The 25,000-nt window shown below is 45.8% G+C and overlaps 1 protein-coding gene across 1 annotated transcript in view; it reads right to left on the bottom strand.

Moving 5' to 3' along the window:
* The window catches only part of LOC106585906 (transmembrane protein 132C), a 481,307-nt gene that overhangs the window by 3,765 nt on the left and 452,542 nt on the right, over nt 1-25,000 (bottom strand). Inside the window, exons 6-8 of the mRNA XM_045707191.2 lie at nt 7,747-7,952; nt 5,919-6,192; nt 1,720-1,905 (exon numbers count right to left, since the gene is read on the bottom strand). Of these exons, the coding sequence (XP_045563147.1) occupies nt 1,720-1,905; nt 5,919-6,192; nt 7,747-7,952 (666 nt within the window). The remainder of the gene's footprint in view (nt 1-1,719; nt 1,906-5,918; nt 6,193-7,746; nt 7,953-25,000) is intronic.

Raw genomic sequence — 25,000 nt, 5'->3', positions numbered from 1 at the left:
CTAACCCCTAACAATAACCCTAACCCTAACCTTATACCCAAACCCCTAACAATAACCCTAACCCTAACCTTATACCCAAACCCCTAACAATAACCCTAACCCTAACCTTATACCCAAACCCCTAACAATAACCCTAACCCTAACTTTATACCCAAACCCCTAACAATAACCCTAACCCTAACCTTATACCCAAACCCCTAACAATAACCCTAACCCTAACCTTATACCCAAACCCCTAACAATAACCCTAACCCTAACCTTATACCCAAACCCCTAACAATAACCCTAACCTTATACCCAAACCCCTAACAATAACCCTAACCCTAACCTTATACCCAAACCCCTAACAATAACCCTAACCCTAACCTTATACCCAAACCCCTAACAATAACCCTAACCTTATACCCAAACCCCTAACAATAACCCTAATCCTAACCCTAACAATAACCCTAACCTTATACCCAAACCCCTAACAATAACCCTAATCCTAACCCTAACAATAACCCTAACCCCTAACAATAACCCTAACCCTAACCTTATACCCAAACCCCTAACAATAACCCTAACCCTAACCCTAACCCTAACAATAACCCTAACCCCTAACAATAACCCTAACCCTAACAATAACCCTAACCCTAACCCCTAACCCTAACCCCTAACAATAACCCTAACCCTAACCTTATACCCAAACCCCTAACAATAACCCTAACCCTAACCTTATACCCTAACCCCTAACAATAACCCTAATTCTAACCTTATACCCAAACCCCTAACAATAACCCTAACCCTAACCTTATACCCAAACCCCTAACAATAACCCTAACCCTAACCTTATACCCAAACCCCTAACAATAACCCTAACCCTAACCTTATACCCAAACCCCTAACAATAACCCTAACCCTAACCCTAACAATAACCCTAACCCTAACCCTAACAATAACCCTAACCCCTAACAATAACCCTAACCCTAACCCTAACAATAACCCTAACCCTAACCCCTAACCCTAACCCCTAACAATAACCCTAACCCTAACCTTATACCCAAACCCCTAACAATAACCCTAACCCTAACCTTATACCCAAACCCCTAACAATAACCCTAACCCTAACCTTATACCCAAACCCCTAACAATAACCCTAACCCTAACCTTATACCCAAACCCCTAACAATAACCCTAACCCTATACCCAAACCCCTAACAATAACCCTAACCTTATACCCAAACCCCTAACAATAACCCTAACCCTAACCTTATACCCAAACCCCTAACAATAACCCTAACCCTAACCTTATACCCAAACCCCTAACAATAACCCTAACCCTAACCTTATACCCAAACCCCTAACAATAACCCTAACCTTATACCCAAACCCCTAACAATAACCCTAACCCTAACCTTATACCCAAACCCCTAACAATAACCCTAACCTTATACCCAAACCCTTAACAATAACCCTAACCCTAACAATAACCCCAAGCCTAAAATAGCCTTTTTCCTTGTAGGGACCAAAGAAATGTCCCCACTTTTCCTTGTTTTACTATCCTGTGAGGACTTCTGGTACCAAAACACCTACACATGAACACACACACACACACACACACACACACACACACACACACACACACACGTGTGTGTGTGTGTGTGTGTGTGTGTGTGTGTGTGTGTGTGTGTGTGTGTGTGTGTGTGTGTGCAGTGTGTGCAGTGTGTGTGCAGTGACCTGTTTGGGGCTGTGCAGCAGGTCCTGGGCGGTAGTGGTCAGTGCGATGGCCTGGTTGCTCCCTGACTGCATGGTCATGGTTATAGAGGCTACCAGCTGGACCCCCAGGTCTGTGATGGTCACCTTGTCGTCCTTCACCGTCAAGGTCTTCTCTGCCAGGATAGAGTCGGACAAAGGGGACAGGACCTAACAACCACAACAACAAAAAACAACCACACTGGTTATATTGTTTTACATGGAGAGAAATGGAGAATTTATTGTGTTACTTTTTAATATTTATTTGGTAAATATTTTCTTAACTCTTCTTGAACTGCACTGTTGGTTAAGGGTTTGTAAGTAAGCATTTCACGGTAAGGTCTACACTTGTTGTATTCGGCGCATGTGACAAAGTTTGATTTGATTTGGATAACACTGTAAGAGGTTAGCGTCCCCATCTACAGCACATCAGCTGGTGTCGGCGTGGTTTCGAATCCGGCCCACAAACTCTCTGTCTAGCTTTACCAGTATCTCTTCTCTGTCCAATAAAATACAAAATTCTTTAAAATATATATTCTTTAAAGTACAACTACAGCACAAAATGATATTTTGTGTAGAAAAAAGTATGCAAAGAAATACTGTGGGTTCTCTTCAGGCTGCAGGGGGTCTCTTCAGGCTGCAGGGTCAGTCATCATGTAGTCATCATGTTCTCTTCAGGCTGCAGGGGGTCTCTTCAGGCTGCAGGGTCAGTCATCATGTAGTCATCATGTTCTCTTCAGGCTGCAGGGGGTTCTCTTCAGGCTGCAGGGTCAGTCATCATGTAGTCATCATGTTCTCTTCAGGCTGCAGGGGGTTCTCTTCAGGCTGAAGGGTCAGTCATCATGTACAGTAGACACAACAGCGCAGTAATAAAAAAATGCCTCTTGACTACCTTCAGCTTGGAGCCTTTTATAAACCACCACCACTCGTATCCCTAAATACCCATTGGGCTCTAGTCAAAAGTAGTGCACTATTTAGGGAATAGGGTGATATTTGGAATTTAGATACTGCTACTGAAACACTTTCGATCCTTAATCCACTATCACTATTTACAGTCCTCTCATAATCCACTGCTGCTGTCACTTCAGTACACGTTTCAGCAGGCACTTCCTGTCTGTCTCACACTCTGTGTCCCTGCCCCAGCCATATACTTCAGCAGCCACTTCCTGTCTGTCTCACACTCTGTGCCCCTGCACCAGCCATATAATTCAGCAGCCACTTCCTGTCTGTCTCACACTCACCAGCCATACTGTATACTTAAACATGTCAACATTCAATCAAGACAATTTAGCCTAAAGAATAGACAGGGACCAGAGATTAGGAACAGCATTTAACAAAATCGCTGTGCACCAGAAGACAGCTGAATGTGATTGGTGTAAAAAGATATCGGGGAACAAACATGTCAGAGTCAAGCTGAATCCCCTCACCACCACGGCATGCCGCCACTTGTTGATTGACACCACTGGGACTTCTCTCTCCGTGTGAGCGAGAAAGAGAGAGAGAAGGTAGTGGGAGAAGGAGAAGGAGAAATTGAAACATCAAAAAATCTAAAGAATCCTGACGGCTTATAGCCAGCGACGAGGGACAACTCAGTAGAAATTCCCATCCCAAGTCTTCGGAGTTTCAATTATATTGGTGTTAGAGAGCCATCTGTGGGATTTCTGTGCTGTGTGGATGTTTGAGGCGCCGGTCCCTGGCTGGATGGGTGTGACACACACCCAGATGTTTCCAGAAACCCCCCCAGCTACCTCCTTAAACACACTTCTCACTGGGCACAGACATCAATTAAACGTCTATTCCAAGTTGGAAACAACGTTGATTACCTGTTCATCGTTGTGCAATTTCATTTGAGCTGTAAAATCCTTTCTGAAGACTGAAGTGAGCATGCGCTCACACACACACACACGCGCGCACGAACGCACGCACGCACGCACACACACACACACACACACACACACACACACACAAACAAACAAAACACACAGACAAAATAATCCCATTAAGGAACAGCAGATATGCTAACCCATAAAAGTAGTTTGAAGTGTTGTCATCTCTCGCTGAGAGAATGTAATTAGGATGATGGATGGGACGTGTGACGTCATCTTTTCATGGGCCAATGGCAAAAGTGCTTCTGGTGTGAGAGCTAAACGACTGGAAATTGTTTTGTCGCCTTCATTTATTTATTCTTTGCTGGTCGTATTGTCTTATTGAAATGCGGTAATGAGGCCACAAAGAATGATGCAGTGCTCTCAGCATTATACCATCACCACTGAGATTACAGCCCAAATCTGACAGCTAATTGAGTTCATAATGATGTTGTGTGAGAGCTTATGGCTGCCGCGCTGCAAGGGAATGAATCAACATGGCTATGTTTGTGGGGAAAAAAGCCCTTCAATCTGACTTTTCGTTGTGGAAATCATGCCATTACTCCACAAAAAATTATGATATGCAAATGTAAACAGACAGCTGATGTTTTGGAAAGGAACTGGTATACAGGTAACTGCCAAAATAAAGAAAACACCAACATAGTGTCTTAATATGGCACTGTGCCGCCACGAGCCAGAACGGTTTCAATGCGCCTTGGCATAGATTCTACAAGTGTCTGGAACTCTATTGGAGGGATACAAAACCATTCGTCCACCAGAAATTCCATCATTTGGTGTTTTGTTGATGGTGGTGGAAAATGTTGTCTCAGGCACCACTCCATCATTTCCCATAAATGTTCAATTGGGGTAAAATGTGGTGACTGAAATGACCACGGCTGGTGACTGAGACGGCCATGGCTGGTGATTGAGATGACCATGGCTATTGACTGAGACGGCCATGGCTATTGACTGAGATGACCATGGCTATTGACTGAGATGACCATGGCTATTGATTGAGATGACCATGGCTATTGACTGAGACGGCCATGGCTGGTGACTGAGACGGCCATGGCTATTGATTGAGATGACCATGGCTATTGACTGAGATGACCATGGCTATTGATTGAGATGACCATGGCTATTGACTGAGATGACCATGGCTATTGACTGAGATGACCATGGCTATTGATTGAGATGACCATGGCTATTGACTGAGATGACCATGGCTATTGATTGAGATGACCATGGCTATTGACTGAGATGACCATGGCTGATGATTGAGATGACCATGGCTATTGACTGAGATGACCATGGCTATTGACTGAGATGACCATGGCTGATGATTGAGACGACAATGGTTATTGATTGAGATGACCACGGCTGGTGACTGAGACGGCCATGGCTGGTGACTGAGACGGCCATGGCTAGTGACTGAGACGACCATGGCTGGTGACTGAGACGACCATGGCTGGTGACTGAGACGGCCATGGCTGGTGACTGAGACGACCATGGCTGGTGACTGAGACGACCATGGCTGGTGACTGAGACGACCATGGCTGGTGACTGAGACGACCATGGCTGGTGACTGAGACGACCATGGCTATTGACTGAGACGACCATGGCTGGTGACTGAGACGGCCATGGCTGGTGACTGAGACGACCATGGCTGGTGACTGAGACGACCATGGCTGGTGACAGAGATGGCCATGGCTGGTGACTTAGACAGTTCCCTGCAGATCTCATTCAATGGTTAAGTCTACAACGTGTCGCTCTCAGATCTGGTTTGGACGGCATGGTCTCAGTGTAGCGGAAGATGTTTTGGGAACCACGCTGATGGTGGTGAGGCCCAGGGTTTAGCTCAGTGGGCTCAGTGTGTACCTGGATGGTGGTGAGACCCAGGGTTTAGCTCAGTGGGCTCAGTGTGTACCTGGATGGTGGTGAGACCCAGGGTTTAGCTCAGTGGGCTCAGTGTGTACCTGGATGGTGGTGAGGCCCAGGGTTTAGCTCAGTGGGCTCAGTGTGTACCTGGATGGTGGTGAGGCCCAGGGTTTAGCTCAGTGGGCTCAGTGTGTACCTGGATGGTGGTGAGACCCAGGGTTTAGCTCAGTGGGCTCAGTGTGTACCTGGATGGTGGTGAGGCCCAGGGTTTAGCTCAGTGGGCTCAGTGTGTACCTGGATGGTGGTGAGACCTAGGGTTTAGCTCAGTGGGCTCAGTGTGTACCTGGATGGTGGTGAGGCCCAGGGTTTAGCTCAGTGGGCTAAGTGTGTACCTGGATGGTGATGAGGCCTAGGGTTTAACTCAATGGGCTCAGTGTGTACCTGGATGGTGGTGATGCCCATGTCCTTGCCCATCAGGACGCGTCCCTCCAGCAGTCGGGCAATGCGTGGGTCTTCCACCTTCAGGTAGTCCAGAACCAGGTCTGTGATGTCTGCCTGCCAGTCCACCCCCAGCATGTAGACTAGCTCCCCGCCAGGGGCTGCTGGCTCCGCCACAAAGTGGGTGAGCACCCTCACCAGGGCATACTGGTACTGTAGCGTGCAGCCTTTGCCCTTCCTCTCATCATCCTCGTCATCCTCACTGTCGCGGGTGGGCCTACGGAGGGGGAAGAGGGACATAGAGATGTTGGTCATGAACCAACTGCCCCTGAAGCACATGTTTTTCCTGCTAATAGCAGAAGGCTGGTAAAACATTCACCCACTGGATTAGTTTGTTCAAAAAGCACAGTAAGGGTTTGATGTTGTCTAGAATCTTCACTCCACGGCATCTGGAGTTTCTGCCATTTTTTCATCTCTGTGTAATTGGAATGAAGCTGAAAAACCACTTACGAAAACCTATGTGAGCACACACATCTCTTAACAACCCCCCCCCCCACCCCCCTTGTGTCTAAAACACTGGCGAGATTACAGGAATCCTGCCCCATTTCCCAGAGGGCTAGGCGCCTCGGTGTGGTGACTGGTGGGGGGGCCATCTTTAAAGGCAGGGAAACAAAAATTGGCCAAATTGAAAAATGGGCCCTGCAGAGAGAGTGAAGGTCGTTGGCTGGGCAGGCAGGCAGACATCGGCGGTAACAACAGCAGCACCCTCCTCTCCTCACACCTCGGGCTCCAAATGGAGTCACATGACAGAGCAACATGAAACCTAGTGAAATGGAACCTTGAGAGAGAGACCATAACATGTACTTGCGACTAAATGGGGAAAGAAGTCGTCAAATGCTTCAATGTGCCATGGCTTGACAGATGTATTCAGTAAGTCTATGCCTAGTCTGCTGCAGGTACATGCATGACAGAAGCTGTGAGCAGTGAGTGATGCAAGAATATGACCTAATAATAGTAGTCCTTAATAACAATATCAGTCAAAACCTTGACCTGGCAGGAAATAGCAGTAAGCGCTGGCTTCTTTTCCATAATGTTGTTTCACACTTACTACCCACATCCTGCAGTAGAAAATAAAGCCCTATACAGACCCCTACACACCATGCCCAATACAACACATCATTTTCCAAACCCACATGCAGATAAAACATTTAGAATAGTACATGGAACAGGAATACACACTCATACGCACCATCTCTCTCTCTCTCTCTCTCTCTCTCTCTCTCTCTCTCTCTCTCTCTCTCTCTCTCTCTGTGTCTCTCTGTGTCTCTCTCTCTCTCTCTCTCTCTCTCTCTCTCTCTCTCTCTCTCTCTGTCTCTCTCTCTCTCTCTCTCACTCTGTCTCTCTCTCTCTGTCTCTCTCTCTCTCTCTCTCACTCTGTCTCTCTCTATCTGTCTCTCTCTGTCTCTCTCTCTCTGTCTCTCTCTCTCTCTGTCTCTCTCTCTCGCTCTCTCTCTCTCTCTCTCTGTCTCTCTCTCTGTCTCTCTCTCTCTGTCTCTCTCTCTGTCTCTCTCTCTGTCTCTCTCTCGGTCTCTCTCTCTGTCTCTCTCGGTCTCTCTCGGTCTCTCTGTCTGTCTGTCTGTCTGTCTGTCTGTCTGTCTGTCTGTCTGTCTGTCTGTCTGTCTGTCTGTCTGTCTGTCTGTCTGTCTGTCTGTCTGTCTGTCTGTCTGTCTGTCTGTCTGTCTGTCTGTCTGTCTCTCTCTCTCTCTCTCTCTTCTGTCTCTCTCTCTCTCTCTCTCTCTGTCTCTCTGTGTGTCTCTCTCTCTCTTTTCACCTCTTGTTGGAAAAGATGGGCACCCGCCATCCCTTGACCTGACTGAGTTCCGTGTCAGACACGTCCATCTGCAGCGGCAGACGAGGAACCCACACAGTCAGCTCCAGCTGGGTGCTCAGGTACAGGTAGGTGAAGTTGACCATCAGAGACTGTCTACCCCGCATCTCCTTCCCATTCACAAGCACTGTATCACAGCCAGGAGACACCTGAGAGGGCACAAAGCAGAGTCCTGGCGGTTATGTGTGTTTGTGTGTGTGTGTGGTGTGTGTGTGTGTGTGTGTGTGTGTGTGTGTGTGTGTGTACGTTTGTGACATGAGTGGCCCGTGTACACTGTGTGTGTATATGAACGTATGAGTGTGTGACCTTTTGTGGCTTTCAAGCCCCACGTGTGTCCACTGTAGCATGATGGGTCTTTTTTTACAGGCCTCAGTAAGCATCAGTATGGGCAGTACAGTAAGAATCAGTATGGGCAGTACAGTGAGAATCAGTATGGGCAGTAGAGTAAGAATCAGTATGGGCAGTACAGTGAGAATCAGTATGGGCAGTACAGTGAGAATCAGTATGGGCAGTACAGTGAGAATCAGTATGGGCAGTACAGTGAGAATCAGTATGGGCAGTACAGTGAGAATCAGTATGGGCAGTACAGTGAGAATCAGTATGGGCAGTACAGTGAGAATCAGTATGGGCAGTACAGTAAGAATCAGTATGGGCAGTACAGTGGGCAGTATGGGCAGTACAGTAAGAATCAGTATGGGCAGTACAGTAAGAATCAGTATGGGCAGTACAGTGAGAATCAGTATGGGCAGTACAGTGACAATCAGTATGGGCAGTACAGTGGGCAGTATGGGCAGTACAGTGGGCAGTACAGTGGGCAGTATGGGCAGTACAGTGGGCAGTATGGGCAGTACAGTAAGAATCAGTATGGGCAGTAGAGTAAGAATCAGTATGGGCAGTACAGTAAGAATCAGTATGGGCAGTACAGTAAGAATCAGTATGGGCAGTACAGTGGGCAGTATGGGCAGTACAGTGGGCAGTACAGTGGGCAGTATGGGCAGTACAGTGGGCAGTATGGGCAGTACAGTAAGAATCAGTATGGGCAGTACATTGGGCAGTATGGGCAGTATGGGCAGTACAGTGGGCAGTATGGGCAGTACAGTGAGAATCAGTATGGGCAGTACAGTGAGAATCAGTATGGGCAGTACAGTAAGAATCAGTATGGGCAGTACAGTAAGAATCAGTATGGGCAGTACAGTGAGAATCAGTATGGGCAGTACAGTGACAATCAGTATGGGCAGTACAGTGAGAATCAGAATGGGCAGTACAGTGGGCAGTATGGGCAGTACAGTGGGCAGTATGGGCAGTACAGTGAGAATCAGTATGGGCAGTACAGTAAGAATCAGTATGGGCAGTACAGTGAGAATCAGTATGGGCAGTAGAGTAAGAATCAGTATGGGCAGTACAGTGGGCAGTATGGGCAGTACAGTAAGAATCAGTATGGGCAGTACAGTAAGAATCAGTATGGGCAGTACAGTAAGAATCAGTATGGGCAGTACAGTGGGCAGTACAGTGGGCAGTACAGTAAGAATCAGTATGGGCAGTACAGTAAGAATCAGTATGGGCAGTACAGTGGGCAGTATGGGCAGTACAGTGGGCAGTATGGGCAGTACAGTAAGAATCAGTATGGGCAGTACAGTAAGAATCAGTATGGGCAGTACAGTGGGCAGTATGGGCAGTGCAGTGGGCAGTATGGGCAGTATGGGCAGTACAGTGGGCAGTACGGGCAGTACAGTAAGAATCAGTATGGGCAGTACAGTGGGCAGTATGGGCAGTATGGGCAGTACAGTGGGCAGTATGGGCAGTACAGTAAGAATCAGTATGGGCAGTACAGTGAGAATCAGAATGGGCAGTACAGTGGGCAGTATGGGCAGTACAGTGGGCAGTATGGGCAGTACAGTGAGAATCAGTATGGGCAGTACAGTAAGAATCAGTATGGGCAGTACAGTGAGAATCAGTATGGGCAGTAGAGTAAGAATCAGTATGGGCAGTACAGTGGGCAGTATGGGCAGTACAGTAAGAATCAGTATGGGCAGTACAGTAAGAATCAGTATGGGCAGTACAGTAAGAATCAGTATGGGCAGTACAGTGGGCAGTACAGTGGGCAGTACAGTAAGAATCAGTATGGGCAGTACAGTAAGAATCAGTATGGGCAGTACAGTGGGCAGTATGGGCAGTACAGTGGGCAGTATGGGCAGTACAGTAAGAATCAGTATGGGCAGTACAGTAAGAATCAGTATGGGCAGTACAGTGGGCAGTATGGGCAGTGCAGTGGGCAGTATGGGCAGTATGGGCAGTACAGTGGGCAGTACGGGCAGTACAGTAAGAATCAGTATGGGCAGTACAGTGGGCAGTATGGGCAGTATGGGCAGTACAGTGGGCAGTATGGGCAGTACAGTAAGAATCAGTATGGGCAGTACAGTAAGAATCAGTATGGGCAGTGCAGTGGGCAGTATGGGCAGTACAGTGGGCAGTATCGGCAGTACAGTGGGCAGTATGGGCAGTACAGTGGGCAGTATGGGCAGTACAGTAAGAATCAGTATGGGCAGTACAGTAAGAATCAGTATGGGCAGTACAGTGAGAATCAGTATGGGCAGTACAGTAAGAATCAGTATGGGCAGTAGAGTAAGAATCAGTATGGGCAGTACAGTGGGCAGTATGGGCAGTACAGTAAGAATCAGTATGGGCAGTACAGTGGGCAGTATGGGCAGTATGGGCAGTACAGTGGGCAGTATGGGCAGTACAGTGAGAATCAGTATGGGCAGTACAGTGAGAATCAGTATGGGCAGTAGAGTAAGAATCAGTATGGGCAGTACAGTGAGAATCAGTATGGGCAGTACAGTAAGAATCAGTATGGGCAGTAGAAGCTGCCACCTTGCATGGATGCCTCTTGGAATCCCACGCGTACCATTTCGCCTGTCACCAAATGTTTCTGAATTTCACACACAGCACTTCACCTGTCACCAAGGTTTTCTGAATTTCACACACAGCACTTCGCCTGTCACCAACGTTTTCTGAATTTCACACACAGCACTTCACCTGTCACCAAGGTTTTCTGAATTTCACACACAGCATTTCACCTGCCACCAACGGTTTCTGAACACAATTCACAACTTTTACCTTTTCGTCACCTGCTGTGTGCGATTTTCTGAAAGATGAGTATTAGATTTATCAAAAGTGATCTTCAAAATGATCTTTTTCCATGTGTTCTGTTCAAGATATACATGGTGAGATCCTGGGTCAGTTTAGCATTTTCCTCAACTAATGGTTAAGGTTAGGATTGGTGAGGGGAATCTGATTCCAGATCTGAACCTAGGGGAAACTTTAACCCAGAGCGACAACAGAACAGTGTGAAGAGAAAGATTGGAATTATCAAGTGCCATTCACACAAAAGCGTGTCATTATTATTGTACATGCAATACTCAGGCACCACTTTACTCTAAAGGGGTCATTTAAGAAGGAAAACATAATGGGGTGAAAACTATTTACGTTCATAATGTATACATAATCAATCGTTCAATAATGAGGAATATTTCTTATACTGCTTACTAAATTATACAATGTTGTGAATGTTACATGCCTCACACCTACTGAGATTGAAACAAGTCATGCTGAGATTGAAACAAGTCATGCTGAGATTGAAACAAGTCATGCTGAGATTGAAAACAAGTCATGCTGAGATTGAAACAAGTCCTGCTGAGATTGAAAACAAGTCCTGCTGAGATTGAAAACAAGTCCTTCTGAGATTGAAAACAAGTCCTTCTGAGATTGAAAACAAGTCATGCTGAGATTGAAACAAGTCATGCTGAGATTGAAAACAAGTCCTGCTGAGATTGAGGCTGTCCTAATATGGACACCGTGCAGTCTTGACCAGGTAACATCTGAGAAAGAAGTGCACTGTAGAACCTTTAGCCACTGAGCCCAGATGAGGAAGCATAGATTTGTCATTTTCAATTCTACCCTAATCTAACTCGGTGCTCCCCAGTGATCACGTTGGCATTTGAGACAATTTTCCACACGTTACCTGAAATTAGACAATTTCCTAGTTGTTGATTATGGCATTCCATGTGTCTCCTCCCATTTTAGTCCTTCACTCCCCCTAACAAGTTCTTGACCTCTCTCAAACATCATCTTTCTTTCTTTCTCCTACTTCTCTCCTTTGTCCTCCCTCTCGATCTCTCTATCTCTGATGTGATGATAGATTAATGTGGCCTTGGAGACTTAATGACACCCTGGTGGTTCGCAGTAGCAGCAGTGGTTTGTTGCCGTGGGATACACGCCGACCCGTGTCAGAGCTTGGGTGGTCAGCTGTCACCTCTACTCGGCATTGACTTCACGGTCCATTCAATGCTGTGTGAACATCTCATTCTAGGGGTCAGGGAAGGGACACTCGGGAGAGAGCAGTCAGTTTCAGATAATCACCTCTCTGTTAGAGCAGTGAAGCATGTTGAAATAACAAGGAGAGGAGAGGGTAATTCTATCCTAAACATATCATGGGTTATGTTGTCTCTAAAAGCTTTGAAATGAGGTTCTCTGAATGTCTAGCTGATCATACAGATTCAGAATTTGTTTTGCCACATTCGCCTTGGTTAAAATCTGTAAGAGAAAGGCAGACACACACTTATTTCATTTCCCTGGTGATGACGAGAATTGAAATGTGTGTTTTAACTCCAATGCAGTCAAATATGTTTCCTAGATTTTGACCCAGGTTAGTGTGCTGTGCTTTTACACCATGCTGTGATGCACACAACCGATCTGTATGTACAGGCAGCAAGGCAGTATGGTTTGGTTGCTGACAAAGAATCCAGGTCAGGCCGTACTGTACAGTGCTGTAGTCACACTGTCCATCGTGCTGAATAGGTTGGTGTGGAGCTATAGGAGGACGGGCTCATTGTATTGGCTGGAATGGAATAAATGGAATTGAGTCAAACATGTGGTTTCCATATGTTTGATTTGTTTGATAACGTTCCATTGATTCCATTCCGGCCATTAGATTGAGACTGTCATCCTATAGCTCCTCCCACCAGCCTCCTCTGGTGACTTCAATTGGAAACTGGAATAAGAGCGGAAAGCAAAAAATAATTTAGCGCGGACAGCAGTGAATCAAAGGGAGATATCCTTCGAGTGTCTTGTGTGGACAGTAAAAAAAGCCTTGATGAATCATTCTACAAGAGCAATTGCTCGCAATTTGCAATCTGATAAGACCAACTCTATTCAGCAAAAAACACACACGACGACATTCATTCCCTCACTCTCTCATGTGTATCTCACTGAACACGCAGACGACAATCAGAATCTGATCTCCTGTGGGTGATTTAATTACTGTGCTTCGCATTTCCACAATTAAGACACAGAGGAGGAGATCTGATAAGAAGCTTGTGTCTCTCCCTCTCATCCTCCTAGTTGCTTATCACCACCGCTCTCCCTTCACGTCTCCCTTCACGTCTCCCTTCACGTCTCCCTTCACGTCTCCCTCTAAGACTGGACTTGTTATCATCAAAGAGACTTGCTTTCCTCTCTGTCAATCTTTTTCTTTCTCTCTCTTTCTCTCCCCCCTCTCCCCTTTCTGTCGCTCTCTTTCTCCCACCACCCCTTTTCTCTCTCTTTCTCTCCCCCCTCTCCCCTTTCTCTCGCTCTCTTTCTCCCACCACCCCTTTTCTCTCTCTTTCTCTCCCCCCTCTCCCCTTTCTGTCGCTCTCTTTCTCCCACCACCCCTTTTCTCTCTCTTTCTCTCCCCCCTCTCCCCTTTCTCTCGCTCTCTTTCTCCCACCACCCCTTTTCTCTCTCTTTCTCTCCCCCCTCTCCCCTTTCTGTCGCTCTCTTTCTCCCACCACCCCTTTTCTCTCTCTTTCTCTCCCCCCTCTCCCCTTTCTCTTGCTCTCTTTCTCCCACCACCCCTTTTCTCTCTCTTTCTCTCTCCCCTCTCTGTCTCTCTCTCTCTCTCTCTCTCTCACACACTCTTTCTTTCCCTCTAGAGTGAGGAGCAGGTGTTACTTCGGCTGTGATATCGGAGGCTGTATTCCAGGGCCCGAGCGTTCCCAGGCATCTGCCGCCTCGGCCTGTCCTGGCCTCCCATCATATTCCTGAATATGGCCAGAGAGTAGAAGCAGCCAATTCAATAGATGCCAGGATGTAACTACAAATATTCACAGCTGTGCACATGTCTTAGTCGACACCAATATGGACTCCCAAAAAAAGTTATCTTTCAATGATCGAAAGGATGCCTCCCAAATGGCACCCTATTCCATTTTTTTGGTGCAATCCTGGCACAGGGCACTGATGAAAAGTAGTGCACTATATTGGGAAATAGGGTGCCAATTATCCACGCTATATGTTACTGTCCATATTTGAATATTGATTTGTTTGTTTATGTTACATTGGATAACTGGTGTAAAACAAGTAGTAAGAAAGCTAGTGTACCATAGGGATAGTAAAATATGTATTTTCAGGCTGATGCAAGCCCTAGTGTAAACAAACACATTCCCCTATATCAGTGCCAAACTGCTGAGCCATGGCATTTGAAGACACTGAGAAATTGATTTCATCTCTGGACTTAATCTCTGTCTATATTTTGGAAAGAGGAGCACAGCACTAGGGCTCTGTTATAGAGCAAAAACCAGGGACATGACCTCACCTAACAACACAGGAACAAACTACGTCATATCAAACAAAAGGAGATAAAGGTATGATGTCAATCAATCAAATGTATTTATAAAGCCCTTTTTACATCATCCGATGTCACAAAGTGCTGTACAGAAACCCAGCCTAAAACCCCAAACAGCAAGCAATGCAGATGTTGAAGCACAGTGACTAGGAAAAACTCCCTAGAAAGGCCAGAAGCTAGGAAGAAACCTAGAGAGGAACCAGGCTCTGAGGGGTGGCCAGTCCTCTTCTGGCTGTGCCAGGTGGAGATTATAACAGTACATGGCCAAGATGTTCAAATGTTCATAGATGACCAGCAGGGTCAAATAATAATATTCACAGTGGTTGTCGAGGGTGCAACAGGTCAGCACCTCAGGAGTAAATGTCAGTTGGCTTTTCAAAGCCGATCATTCAGAGTTAGAGACAGCAGGTGCGGTAGAGAGAGTCCATATTAGAAGTTCTGCTGAGATTGAGGCTGTCCTAATATGGACACCGTGCAGTTGAGTACCTTTTTAAAGTGTTTTTTAAACACGAGTCAGCCAGTGTTCTGTTGTTACTAGGAGGGTGAAAATGATTCAGGTGATTATCAATAGGCTGAGAGAAAGTGTAGTCGAGACCAGCAGTAGAAATTATACAACACTGATATCTTGGCATACATCAGTCTGTCTTAACAGATTGCGAAACTGAAAACACTTTGATAGCATCTGAGGTATTACATACAGAGATGGGAAACTCATTGACTAATCTCTCATGCTAAACTAACTGCTTTTAAAGTCAGTATTTTCCTCCTAATCAGTGAGTCTCTCTCTCTCTCTCTCTGACTCTCTGAATCTCTCTTGTCTCTCTCTCTCTTGTCTCTCTCTATCTCTATCTCTCGTCTCTCTTGTCTCTCTCTTGTCTCTCTCTTGTCTCTCTCTTGTCTCTCTCTCTCTCTCTCGTCTCTCTCTCGTCTCTCTCTCTCTTGTCTCTCTCTCTCTTGTCTATTGTCTCTCTCTCTCTTGTCTCTCTCTTGTCTCTTTCTCTTGTCTCTCTCTCTCTTGTCTCTCTTGTCTCTTGTCTCTTGTGTCTCTCTCATCTCTCGCTCTCTTGTCTCTCTCTCTCTTGTCTCTCTCTCTCTTGTCTCTTGTCTCTCTATTGTCTGTCTCTTGTATCTCTCTTGTCTCTTGTCTCTCTCTCTCTTGTCTCTTGTCTCTCTCTCTCTTCACGCTTGTCTCTCTCTCTCTTGTCTCTCTCTCTCTTGTCTCTTGTGTCGCTCTCTCTCGTCTCTCTCTCTCTTGTCTCTCTCTCTCTTCTCTCTCGTCTCTCTCTCGTCTTGTGTCTCTCTCTCTTGTCTCTCTCTTGTCTCTCTCTCTCTCTTGTCTCTTGTGTCTCTGTCTCATCTCTTGTGTCTCTCTCTCTTGTCTCTCTCTCGTGTCTTGTGTCTCTCTCTCTCTTGTCTCTCTCTCTCTCTCTCTCTCTTGTCTCTCTCTCTCTCTTGTCTCTCTCTCTCTCTCTCTCTCCAAAGGAATAAAGACATTTCAAATATATATAGTTGTAACGATGTGCAAATAGTTAAAGTACAAAAGGGAAAATAAATAAACATAAATATGGGTTGTATTTACAATGGTGTTTGTTCTTCACTGGTTGCCCTGTTCTTGTGGCAAACGGTCACAAATCTTGCTGCTGTGATGGCACACTGTGGTATTTCACCTAATAGATATGGGAGTTTAAAGAAATTGGATTTGGTTTAGAATTCTTTGTGGGTCTGTAGCATACTGTAGCCTCTCTGTTTAGGGCCAAATAGCATTCTAGTTCGCTCAGGTTTTTGTTAATTCTTTCCAATGTGTCAAGTAATTATATTTTTGTTATCTCATTATTTGGTTGGATATAATTGTGTTGCTGTCCTGGGGCTCTGTGGGGTCTGTTTGTGTTTGTGAACAGAGCCCCAGGACCAGCTTGCTTAGGGGACTCTTCTCCAGGTTCATCTCTCTGTAGGTGATGGCTTTGTTATGGGAGGTTTGAGAATCGCTTCCTTTTGGGTGGTTGTACAATTTAACGGTTATTTTCTGAATTTTGATAAGTAGCGGGTATCTGCCTAATTTGCATGCATTATTTTGTGTTTTACGTTGTACACAGAGGACATTTGGTGTTTGTCCCATTTTGTGAATGCTTGGTTGGTGAGCGGATCGCAGACATTACAACCATAAGGGGCAATGGGTTCTATAACTGATTCAAGTATTTTTAGCCAGATCCTAATTGGGATGTTGAATTTTAAGTTCCTTTTGATGGTGTAGAAGGCCCTTCTTGCCTTGTCTCTCAGATCGTTCACATCTTTGTGGAAGTTACCACTGGCGCTGATGTTAAGGCTAAGGTACATCTTGTGTGCTATAGGGCAACGGTGCAAAAATATAATTTTTATTTGTGGTCCTGGCAACTGGACCTTTTTCGGACACGAGGCCGCGTGCTGCAGACTTTTAGTGCCCTCACCAATTCATTGATATACAGTGCTTTCTGAAAGTATTCAGACCCATTGGTTGCTTCCATCATTCTTAAATAGAAGAAGTTTGGAACCAACACGACTCTTCCTAGAGCTCGCCGCCCGGCCAAACTGAGCAATTGGGGAAGAAGGGCCTTGGTCAGGGAGGTGACCAAGAACCCAATGGTCACTCTGATAGAGCTCCAGAGTTCCTCTTTTGAGATGGGAGAACCTTTCAGAAGCACAACCATCTCTGCAGCACTCTGCCAATCAGGCCTTTATGATTTAGTGGCCAGACAGAAGCCAGTCCTCAGTAAAAGGCACATGACAGCCCACTTGGAGTTTGCCAAAAGGCACCTAAAGGACTCTCAGACCATGAGAAACAAGATTCTCTGGTCTGACGAAACCAAGATTGAACTCTTTGGCCTGAATGCCTAGCGTCACATCTGGAGGAAACCTGGCACCATCCCTACGGTGAAGCATGGTGGTGGCAGCAGCAAGGACTGGGAGACTAGTCAGGATTGAGGGAAAGATGAACAGAGCAAAATACAGAGAGTTCCTTGATGAAAACCTGCTCTAAAGCGCTCAGGACCTCAGACTGGGGCGAAGGTTGTGAGGGAAATTTTCTGTTAAACAATAATAATGTTTGTGTACTAAAATATCCTTCTTTAAGCCTAGGCATTGGGCTTGAGATTCTTTAACTAACTCATATAAGCTGAGTAACAAAGATAATTAAGATGTCTTATCTGCAGAATATGCTTATACGATTGAACTGTTGAACTCTTGACATTAGAATGTCTCCTTTCGGACTCAGGAGTTGGCAGCTGTACTTCCTCCCATATGTGCCTCAGTCACCTGGGGTCCAGAGAGGAGAGAAGTCAAGCTTGTCTATCACATGTCCCTGTTGCTATGCAGAATATCAGCAAGGAGTATGGCAAAGGAGGTCAGAAGGAAACATTGTTTCCATATGTGAACTATATGTCTTTATTGAAAACCATGTGAAGGGATGGCGTGAGTAATGGGGAACCAATCACTTGTCTCCACAGTGTCTGTGCATCAGTCACCTCCTCCTAGGGGGAGATTGTTCTCTCCAATAGTTCAAGGTGGAAAACTAAGTAACAACAAATGTCCTAAGTTCTTAGTACTGAACAAAACAACAAGTTCTTTGTATTTGGGGCCGAAGGTCTGGCACAGGATGTGTGGGCTTGGTGTTTGGAACCGCTGTACGTCATCTCTGAGGTTGCACCTATCCTGACCTATCCTGAGATAGTATATAACCCAGAAGCTAAACCAGAAGCTAACTCCACTCGGGGCTCTCACTCCACCACCTGTGAGGTGACAAGCCTCCTTGTTGTAACAAGTCTTTTAATAAAAGTAATACCTTGAATGATTATTCATTTTGCCTCTCCTCATTATTGATTAAGGATAGAATTTTCACCACAAGGTTCACTTTCAAACAGGGCTATGACCCTAAGCACACAGCCAAGAAAGCGCAGCAGTAGCTTCGGGACGAGTCTCTGAATGTCCTTGAGTGGCCCAGCCAGAGCACGGACTCTCTGGAGAGACCTGAAAATAGCTGTACAGCGACGATCCCTATCCAACGTGAAAGAGCTTGAGAGGATCTGCAGGGAAGAATTGGAGAAATTCCCCAAATACAGGTGTGCAAATCTTGTAATACCTAAGAATTTTCCCAGATGTGGTTAGAGTCTATAGATTCAACAATTACATTGAACTGATTTCTGACGTGCTTGTCCTTCTTTATCCGTAGTGTATTCTGTATTGTTTTAGTAATTCACCATAGTAAAGGGGTAGGTTTTCTGGGTCTCTATGTTTTTGTTTGGATAGGTTTCTCAATTTATTTCAAAGGTTTTTGCATTCTTCATCAAAACATTTGTCATTGTTGTTAATTTTCTTTGGTTGTCTTCTTCAAATGTGTATATTTGATAGGGAAGCTGAAGGTCAAATATACTGCTTTCTACGGTCAAGTTTACACCTTTACTATTACAGAGAAATGTTTTGTCCAGGAAGTTGTCTAGAAAGGTTTGAATTTAGTGACTATGTACAGACCCAGCATGCGACAGAGCTGCATGAGTTGTGTTGTGACCTGTTTTTGTTGGTTGTTTTGTCATTGTTGTGTCTAGGGGGACATATTTGGGAGGGAATGCTGTCACCTCCAGGTAGGTGTTTGTCCCCCTGTGTGCTAAGAGTGTCAGGTTCTTGTCCAGTTCTGGCATTTAGGTCGCCACAGACTAGTATATGTCCCTGGGCCGGGAAATGGTTGCTCAACCCCCCTCTAGGATGGAGAAGCTGTCATCGTTAAAGTATGGGGATTCTAGTGGTGGGATATAGGTAGGATGGAGAAGCTGTCATCGTTAAAGTATGGGGATTCTATTGAGGGGATATAGGTAGCACACATTAGGACATTCTTCTCTGTTGAGATAGTTTCCTTATTAATTTCTAGCCAGATGTAAAATATTCCTGTTTTGACTAATTTAATAATGTGGGTTAGGTCTGCTCTATATGGAATTAGCATACCCCCTGCTGAGTCTCTTCCCTGTTTCACACCTGGTAGTTTGGTGGCTGGGACTACCAGCTCTCTGTAACCTTGAGGGCAACCATTGGGTCCATCTCCTCTATACCATGTTTCTTGTAGGATGACATTGTCTGTATTTCCAATTTCTTTCATGAAGTCTGGGTTCCTGCTCTTTAGGCCAAAGGCAGATGACCTCAGACCTTGTATATTCCAGGATGAGACAGTAAAAGTTTTGTGTTCCATAGTGTCTAGTGTTGTTTTCGTGTGGTGTAAGCTCGGACCATTACAGTAGGTAATGGTCTCTCCCTCTCTCCCTCTCTCCCTCCCTCCCATCAAATGAAAACAGTTGAGTATAGCACTTTAGTGCTAAATTATAGCATGATGCCTCTTTTTGAGAGGGGTTCTGTGTTTTTTGGGAGAGTTGGAAAGGGAGGAAAGCTGATTTTAAGAATCTTAATATAATGGTGGGAGGTGGGGAAAACACAAATAAGGCTGTTTAGACAGCAGTACTCTGTCCATGGGACAACTAGGATAAGGTCTACTATTCAGAAGTTGGAGCAGGATGTTAGAGACATTGAGAATAACCTTATTGGGCAGCAGGACTCCGGGTCAGAGAGGGAGTTGAGGGCTAAGCGGACGCAGCTGGGGTCTTTAGACCACAGATGACTACCTTGACGGACATGGATGCTCAGAGTGTGTTCTTCTTCAACCTGGAGAGGAGGTCGGCGCAGCGAAGCAGATGTTCCATCTATGTCGTCCTTCAGGGTCTCTCATGTCGGATCCAGCGGAGATGAGGAGGATGATTATGGACATCTACGCAGACCTTTACGGTAAGAGCAACACTGAGCCTTAGCAGAGTGCTTTGCTGGAGGGTGATATTTTGTTTCAGGAACTAACAGCGGCTGTGCAGCAGCTCTCCCCAGGCCGTGCGCCGGGGGTTGATGGACTGACAGACAAGTTTTATAAATATTTCTTGGGTGCATTGGGGAGGGTCCTTTTAGAGGTCTTTCGGAAGTCCTTTGAGAACTATGTCACTACTGCCAAAGAAGGATGACTTAGCTCTATTGAAGAACTGGAAGCCGGTGTCGTTGCTCTGCTTGGATTATAAAATACTGTCCAAGTGTTTGGCAAATTGGCTGAAAGGTTGTTTGGACACAATAGTTCACAGGGAGCAGGCATACTGTGTGCCTGGGTGGACAATATTGGACAACTTGTTTATTTTGAGGGACGTGATAGACATCACTAGGATGTATGATCAGGATCTGGGGTTCATTTCGACAGATCAACAAAAAGCCCTCAACTCCCTCTTTGATAGACTGTGTCATGCCTATCTGTTAAGGATCATGGAAGCATTTGGCCTGGTTACCGGGTTTAGATCATGGGTCAACTTATTGTACTATGGGGCTTCTGTTATGGTAAAAGCCCCAGCCCCAACTAACACACCTGACTCAAATAATCACCTAATCATGATCTTCAGTTTAGAATGTAATGTGATTAATCAGCTGTGTTTGCTAGGGATGTAGAAAAAGTGTGACACCAATCAGGCCCCCGAGGACTGGAGTTGCCCACCCCTGTGCTAAGGTGAACTGGGAGAAGAGTAAGGGTCTGATTATGGGGAGATGAGCCAGAGCAGGATCTCCTAGTTTTCCTGGGGGGCTACAGTGGGCCAGAGTAGGATCTCCTAGTCTTCCTGGGGGGCTACAGTGGGTCAGAGCAGCATCTCCTAGTCTTCCTGGGGGGTTACAGTTGGGCAGAGTAGGGATGAAGTTCTTAGGGGAGTTCTTGGGGACCTCATAGTTTCTGGAGAGAAACTGGGAGGGGCTGGTGGAGACGGTTGCAGCTAAGTTGTCTAAATAGTGGTGGTTGTTGCCACTGATGACTTTCAGGGGAAGGGTCCTGGTCGCTAACATCTTGGCCACTTCAATGCTCTGGCACAGGCTGATGGTGTTGGACCCCCCCACAGAGTCTCATCAAGCAAATGTAAAGGTTACTGGCGGATTTTTTTTGGTCTGGCAAACACTGGACATGCACAGCAGTTTTACACCTCCCTTTACATGAGGGGGGCCAGGGGCTGGTGGACATTGGGTCCAGAGTGACATCTTTCCATCAACAAGCTGCACAGAGACCTCTGTACCAGCAGGGGGTGTGCTGGAGAGAGAGCTGGTTGGGCTATTCTGGGGTGAGCTGTGGACCTTGACTACGACAGGCCTCTGTCCCTGTTGGATCTAGAGCAGGTCAATCTGTCAGCCATTACTCCGTTCTACCGCGCTGTGCTTTGAGCGTGGAAAAATACTATCTGTTCACAGAGACGTTTCTCGGCCAGGAGCATGGCTAATGGAGGAGCCACTGTTTCACAACCCACTCATTCAGACCAGAGTGCTGATCTCTGCCAGCTTGCGGGCCAGGCTTGTGAGAGTGGGGTTCACTAAGTTGGGTGACCTGCAAGAAGAGGCTAGGTGGAAATCTGCCAGCGACATTGGAGTAGGATCCTCCATGAATTCAACCAGGCTACTACAGCAGGCTGTGGTGGAGGGGGTCCGTGCTGCACTACCGGGCTGGTTCAGAGAGCTGCTGGGGAGTAGGCAGACATTGTACCGTCTAACCACAAATGACACTGACCTACCTCTTTTCACCATTACGGCCGCTGCAGGGGAACACCAGGAGAGTGAGGGAATGATCCTATCGTTCAAGACTCCGGAACTGGGGGCCTTTTGCACAGCGAGCAAAAATGGTCTGTATGCAGTGGCTGTGAAGATTGTGAAGAACTACCATCTGCATTGGCTCAGGGCAACGGGGTTGCCAGGGGGTTTGGGACCAGGTTCTTCTCTGAGAGGATGTTGGCCCTCCCTGTATAAGCCTCCCATAGAGATGCGTCTTGCTGATATAAAGTGGAGGATTATTCACAGGTCTACTGGTAGAGATTCGTGTCTCACCTTGATCCAACAGGGACTGCCGAGTAAACCTGTTGAGGCAGATAAAAATTGCAATGTGGAATACCAGGAAACATGAGATGCAGGGGGCAGGGTGTACAGACCCCAGAGCTGTACTGCTTGGGCTGATGAGGGCTCTGCAGATACAGGAGCATGTACAGTATCAGTCAAAAGTTTGGACACACCTACTCATTCAAGGGTTTTACTTTATTGTTACTATTTTCTACATTGAAGAATAATAGTGAAGACATCAAAACTAGGAAATAACACATATGGAATCATGTAGTAAACAAAAAAGTGTTAAACAAATCAAAATATATTTTCTTCAAAGTAGCCACCCTTTGCCTTGATGGCAGCTTTGTACACTCTTGGAATTCTCTCAACCAACTTCATGAGGTAATCACCTGGAATGCATTTCAATTAACAGGTGTGACTTGTTAAAAGTTAATTTGTGGAATTTCTTTCCTTCTTAATGCGTTTGAGCCAAACAGTTGTGTTGTGACAAGGTAGGGGTGGTATACTCGAAGATAGCCCTATTTGATAAAAGACCAAGTCCATATTATGGCAAGAACAGCTCAAATAAGCAAAGAGAAACCACAGACCATCATTACTTTAAGACATGAAGGTCAGTCAATGCGGAACATTTCAAGAACTTTGAAAGTTTGTTAAAGTGCAGTCGCAAAAAGCATCAAGCACTATGATGCAACTAGTTCTCATGAGGACAGCCACAGGAAAGGAAGATCCAGAGTTACCTCTGCTGCAGAGAATAAGTTCATTAGAGTTAACTGCACCTCAGATTGCAGCCCAAATAAATGCTTCACAGAGTTCAAGTAACAGACATATCTCAACATAAACTGTTCAGAGGAGACTACGTGAATCAGGCCTTCATGGTCGAAATGATGAAAAGAAACCACTACTAAAGAACACCAATAATAAGAAGAGACTTGCTTGGGCCAAGAAACATGAGCAATGTACATTAGACCGGTGGAAATCTGTCCTTTGGTCTGATGAGTCCAAATTTGATATTTTTGGTTCCAACCGCCATGTCTTTGTGAGACGCATAGTAGGTGAATGGATGATCTCCGCATGTGTGGTTTCCACCGTGAAGCATGGAGGAGGAGGTGTGATGTTGTGGGGGTGCTTTGCTGGTGATACTGTCAGTGATTTATTTAGAATTCAAGGCACACTTAACCAGCATGGCAATCACAGCATTCTGTAGCGAGTCCATCTGGTTTGTGCTTAGGACAGGACAATGACCCAACACACCTCAAGGCTGTGTAAGGGCTATTTGACCTAAAAGGACAGTGATGGAGTGCTGCATCAGATGACCTGGCCTCCACAATCACCCAACCTCAACCCAATTGAGATGGTTTGGGATGAGTTGGACCGCAGTGTAAAGTAAAAGCAGCCAACAAGTGCTCAGCATATGTGGGAACTCCTTCAAGACTGTTGGAAAAGCATTCCAGATGACTACCTCATGAAGCTGGTTGAGAGAATGACAAGAGTGTGCAAAGATGTCATCAAGGCAAAGGTTGGCTACTTTGAAGAATCTCAAATATAAAATATATTTTGATACATTTAACACTTTTTTGTTTACTACATGATTCCATATGTGTTATTTCACAGTTTTGATGTATTCACTATTATTCTACAATGTAGAAAATAGTACAAATGAAGAAAAACCCTTGAATGAGTAGGTGTGTCCGAACGTTTGACTTGTACTGTATATGGGGGGGCTGGTGATCTGTCTGGGGGATTTTGTAGGGTTGTGGGGTGTCAGGGGAGTTCTATGTCTAGTGGACGAGGAAGGGGGCTTGTTTCTAACTTTCTAGGTCTGTTAAAATGAAATAACGTTTGTGCTTTTAATGATGCACCTATTGGGCCAATAAAGGTATTTCTTTTAATAAAATAAAAATCTCTCTCTCCTCTCTGAGGACTTAACATGATCCTCTCACACCCGCACAGTTGTGAAGAAGGTACGGCAGCGCCTCTTCTCTCTCAGGACGCTGAAACAATTTGGCATGGCCCCTCAGATCCTTAGGAATGTTTACAGCTGCACCATCCAGAGCATCCTGACTGGTTGTATCACTGCCTGGAATGGCAACTGCAACGTCAATGACCGGAAGGCCCTACAGTGGGTGGTGCGGATGGCCAAGCACATCACTGGGGGTGAGCTCCCAGCCACCCAGGACGTACATGCCAGGTGGTGTCTAAGAAAGGCCACGGGACATGGACTGTTCTCCATGCTCCCGTCCTGCAGGAGGTAGCGGTGCATCAATGCTCAGACCAACAGTCTCCTAAACAACTTCTATTCCCTGGCCAAGACTGTAAAATGGATAACTATTACTGGTCCCCTCACACCTACACTGCTGATAAAATTATTATTGATTATTATTATTATCTACTCCGATTTCAGAGCACTCTCGTCTGAGTATGCCAGAGCGCAGAAAAACGGATGAATTTACGAATGCTCAACACCCATTGAATGTGGCCGGTGTCAGTAAACGTAGGCAACAAAAAAAAAGCGCAATGAAATTGTTGCCAGCAGACAGCTGCACTGGATAACATGAAAACAGCCTAACCAGCTCTGCTTGGGTGAGTAAAATGGTCTAGAGTGAGGTGTTCATTTGTGCCTGGAAG

The sequence above is a fragment of the Salmo salar genome, chromosome 24, assembly GCF_965601325.2.
Source record: "Salmo salar chromosome 24, fSalSal1, whole genome shotgun sequence".
Taxonomy (NCBI): Eukaryota; Metazoa; Chordata; class Actinopteri; order Salmoniformes; family Salmonidae; genus Salmo; species Salmo salar.
The sequence above is the reverse complement of the archived record's forward strand: the minus strand, read 5'-3'. Positions and strand labels throughout refer to the sequence as shown.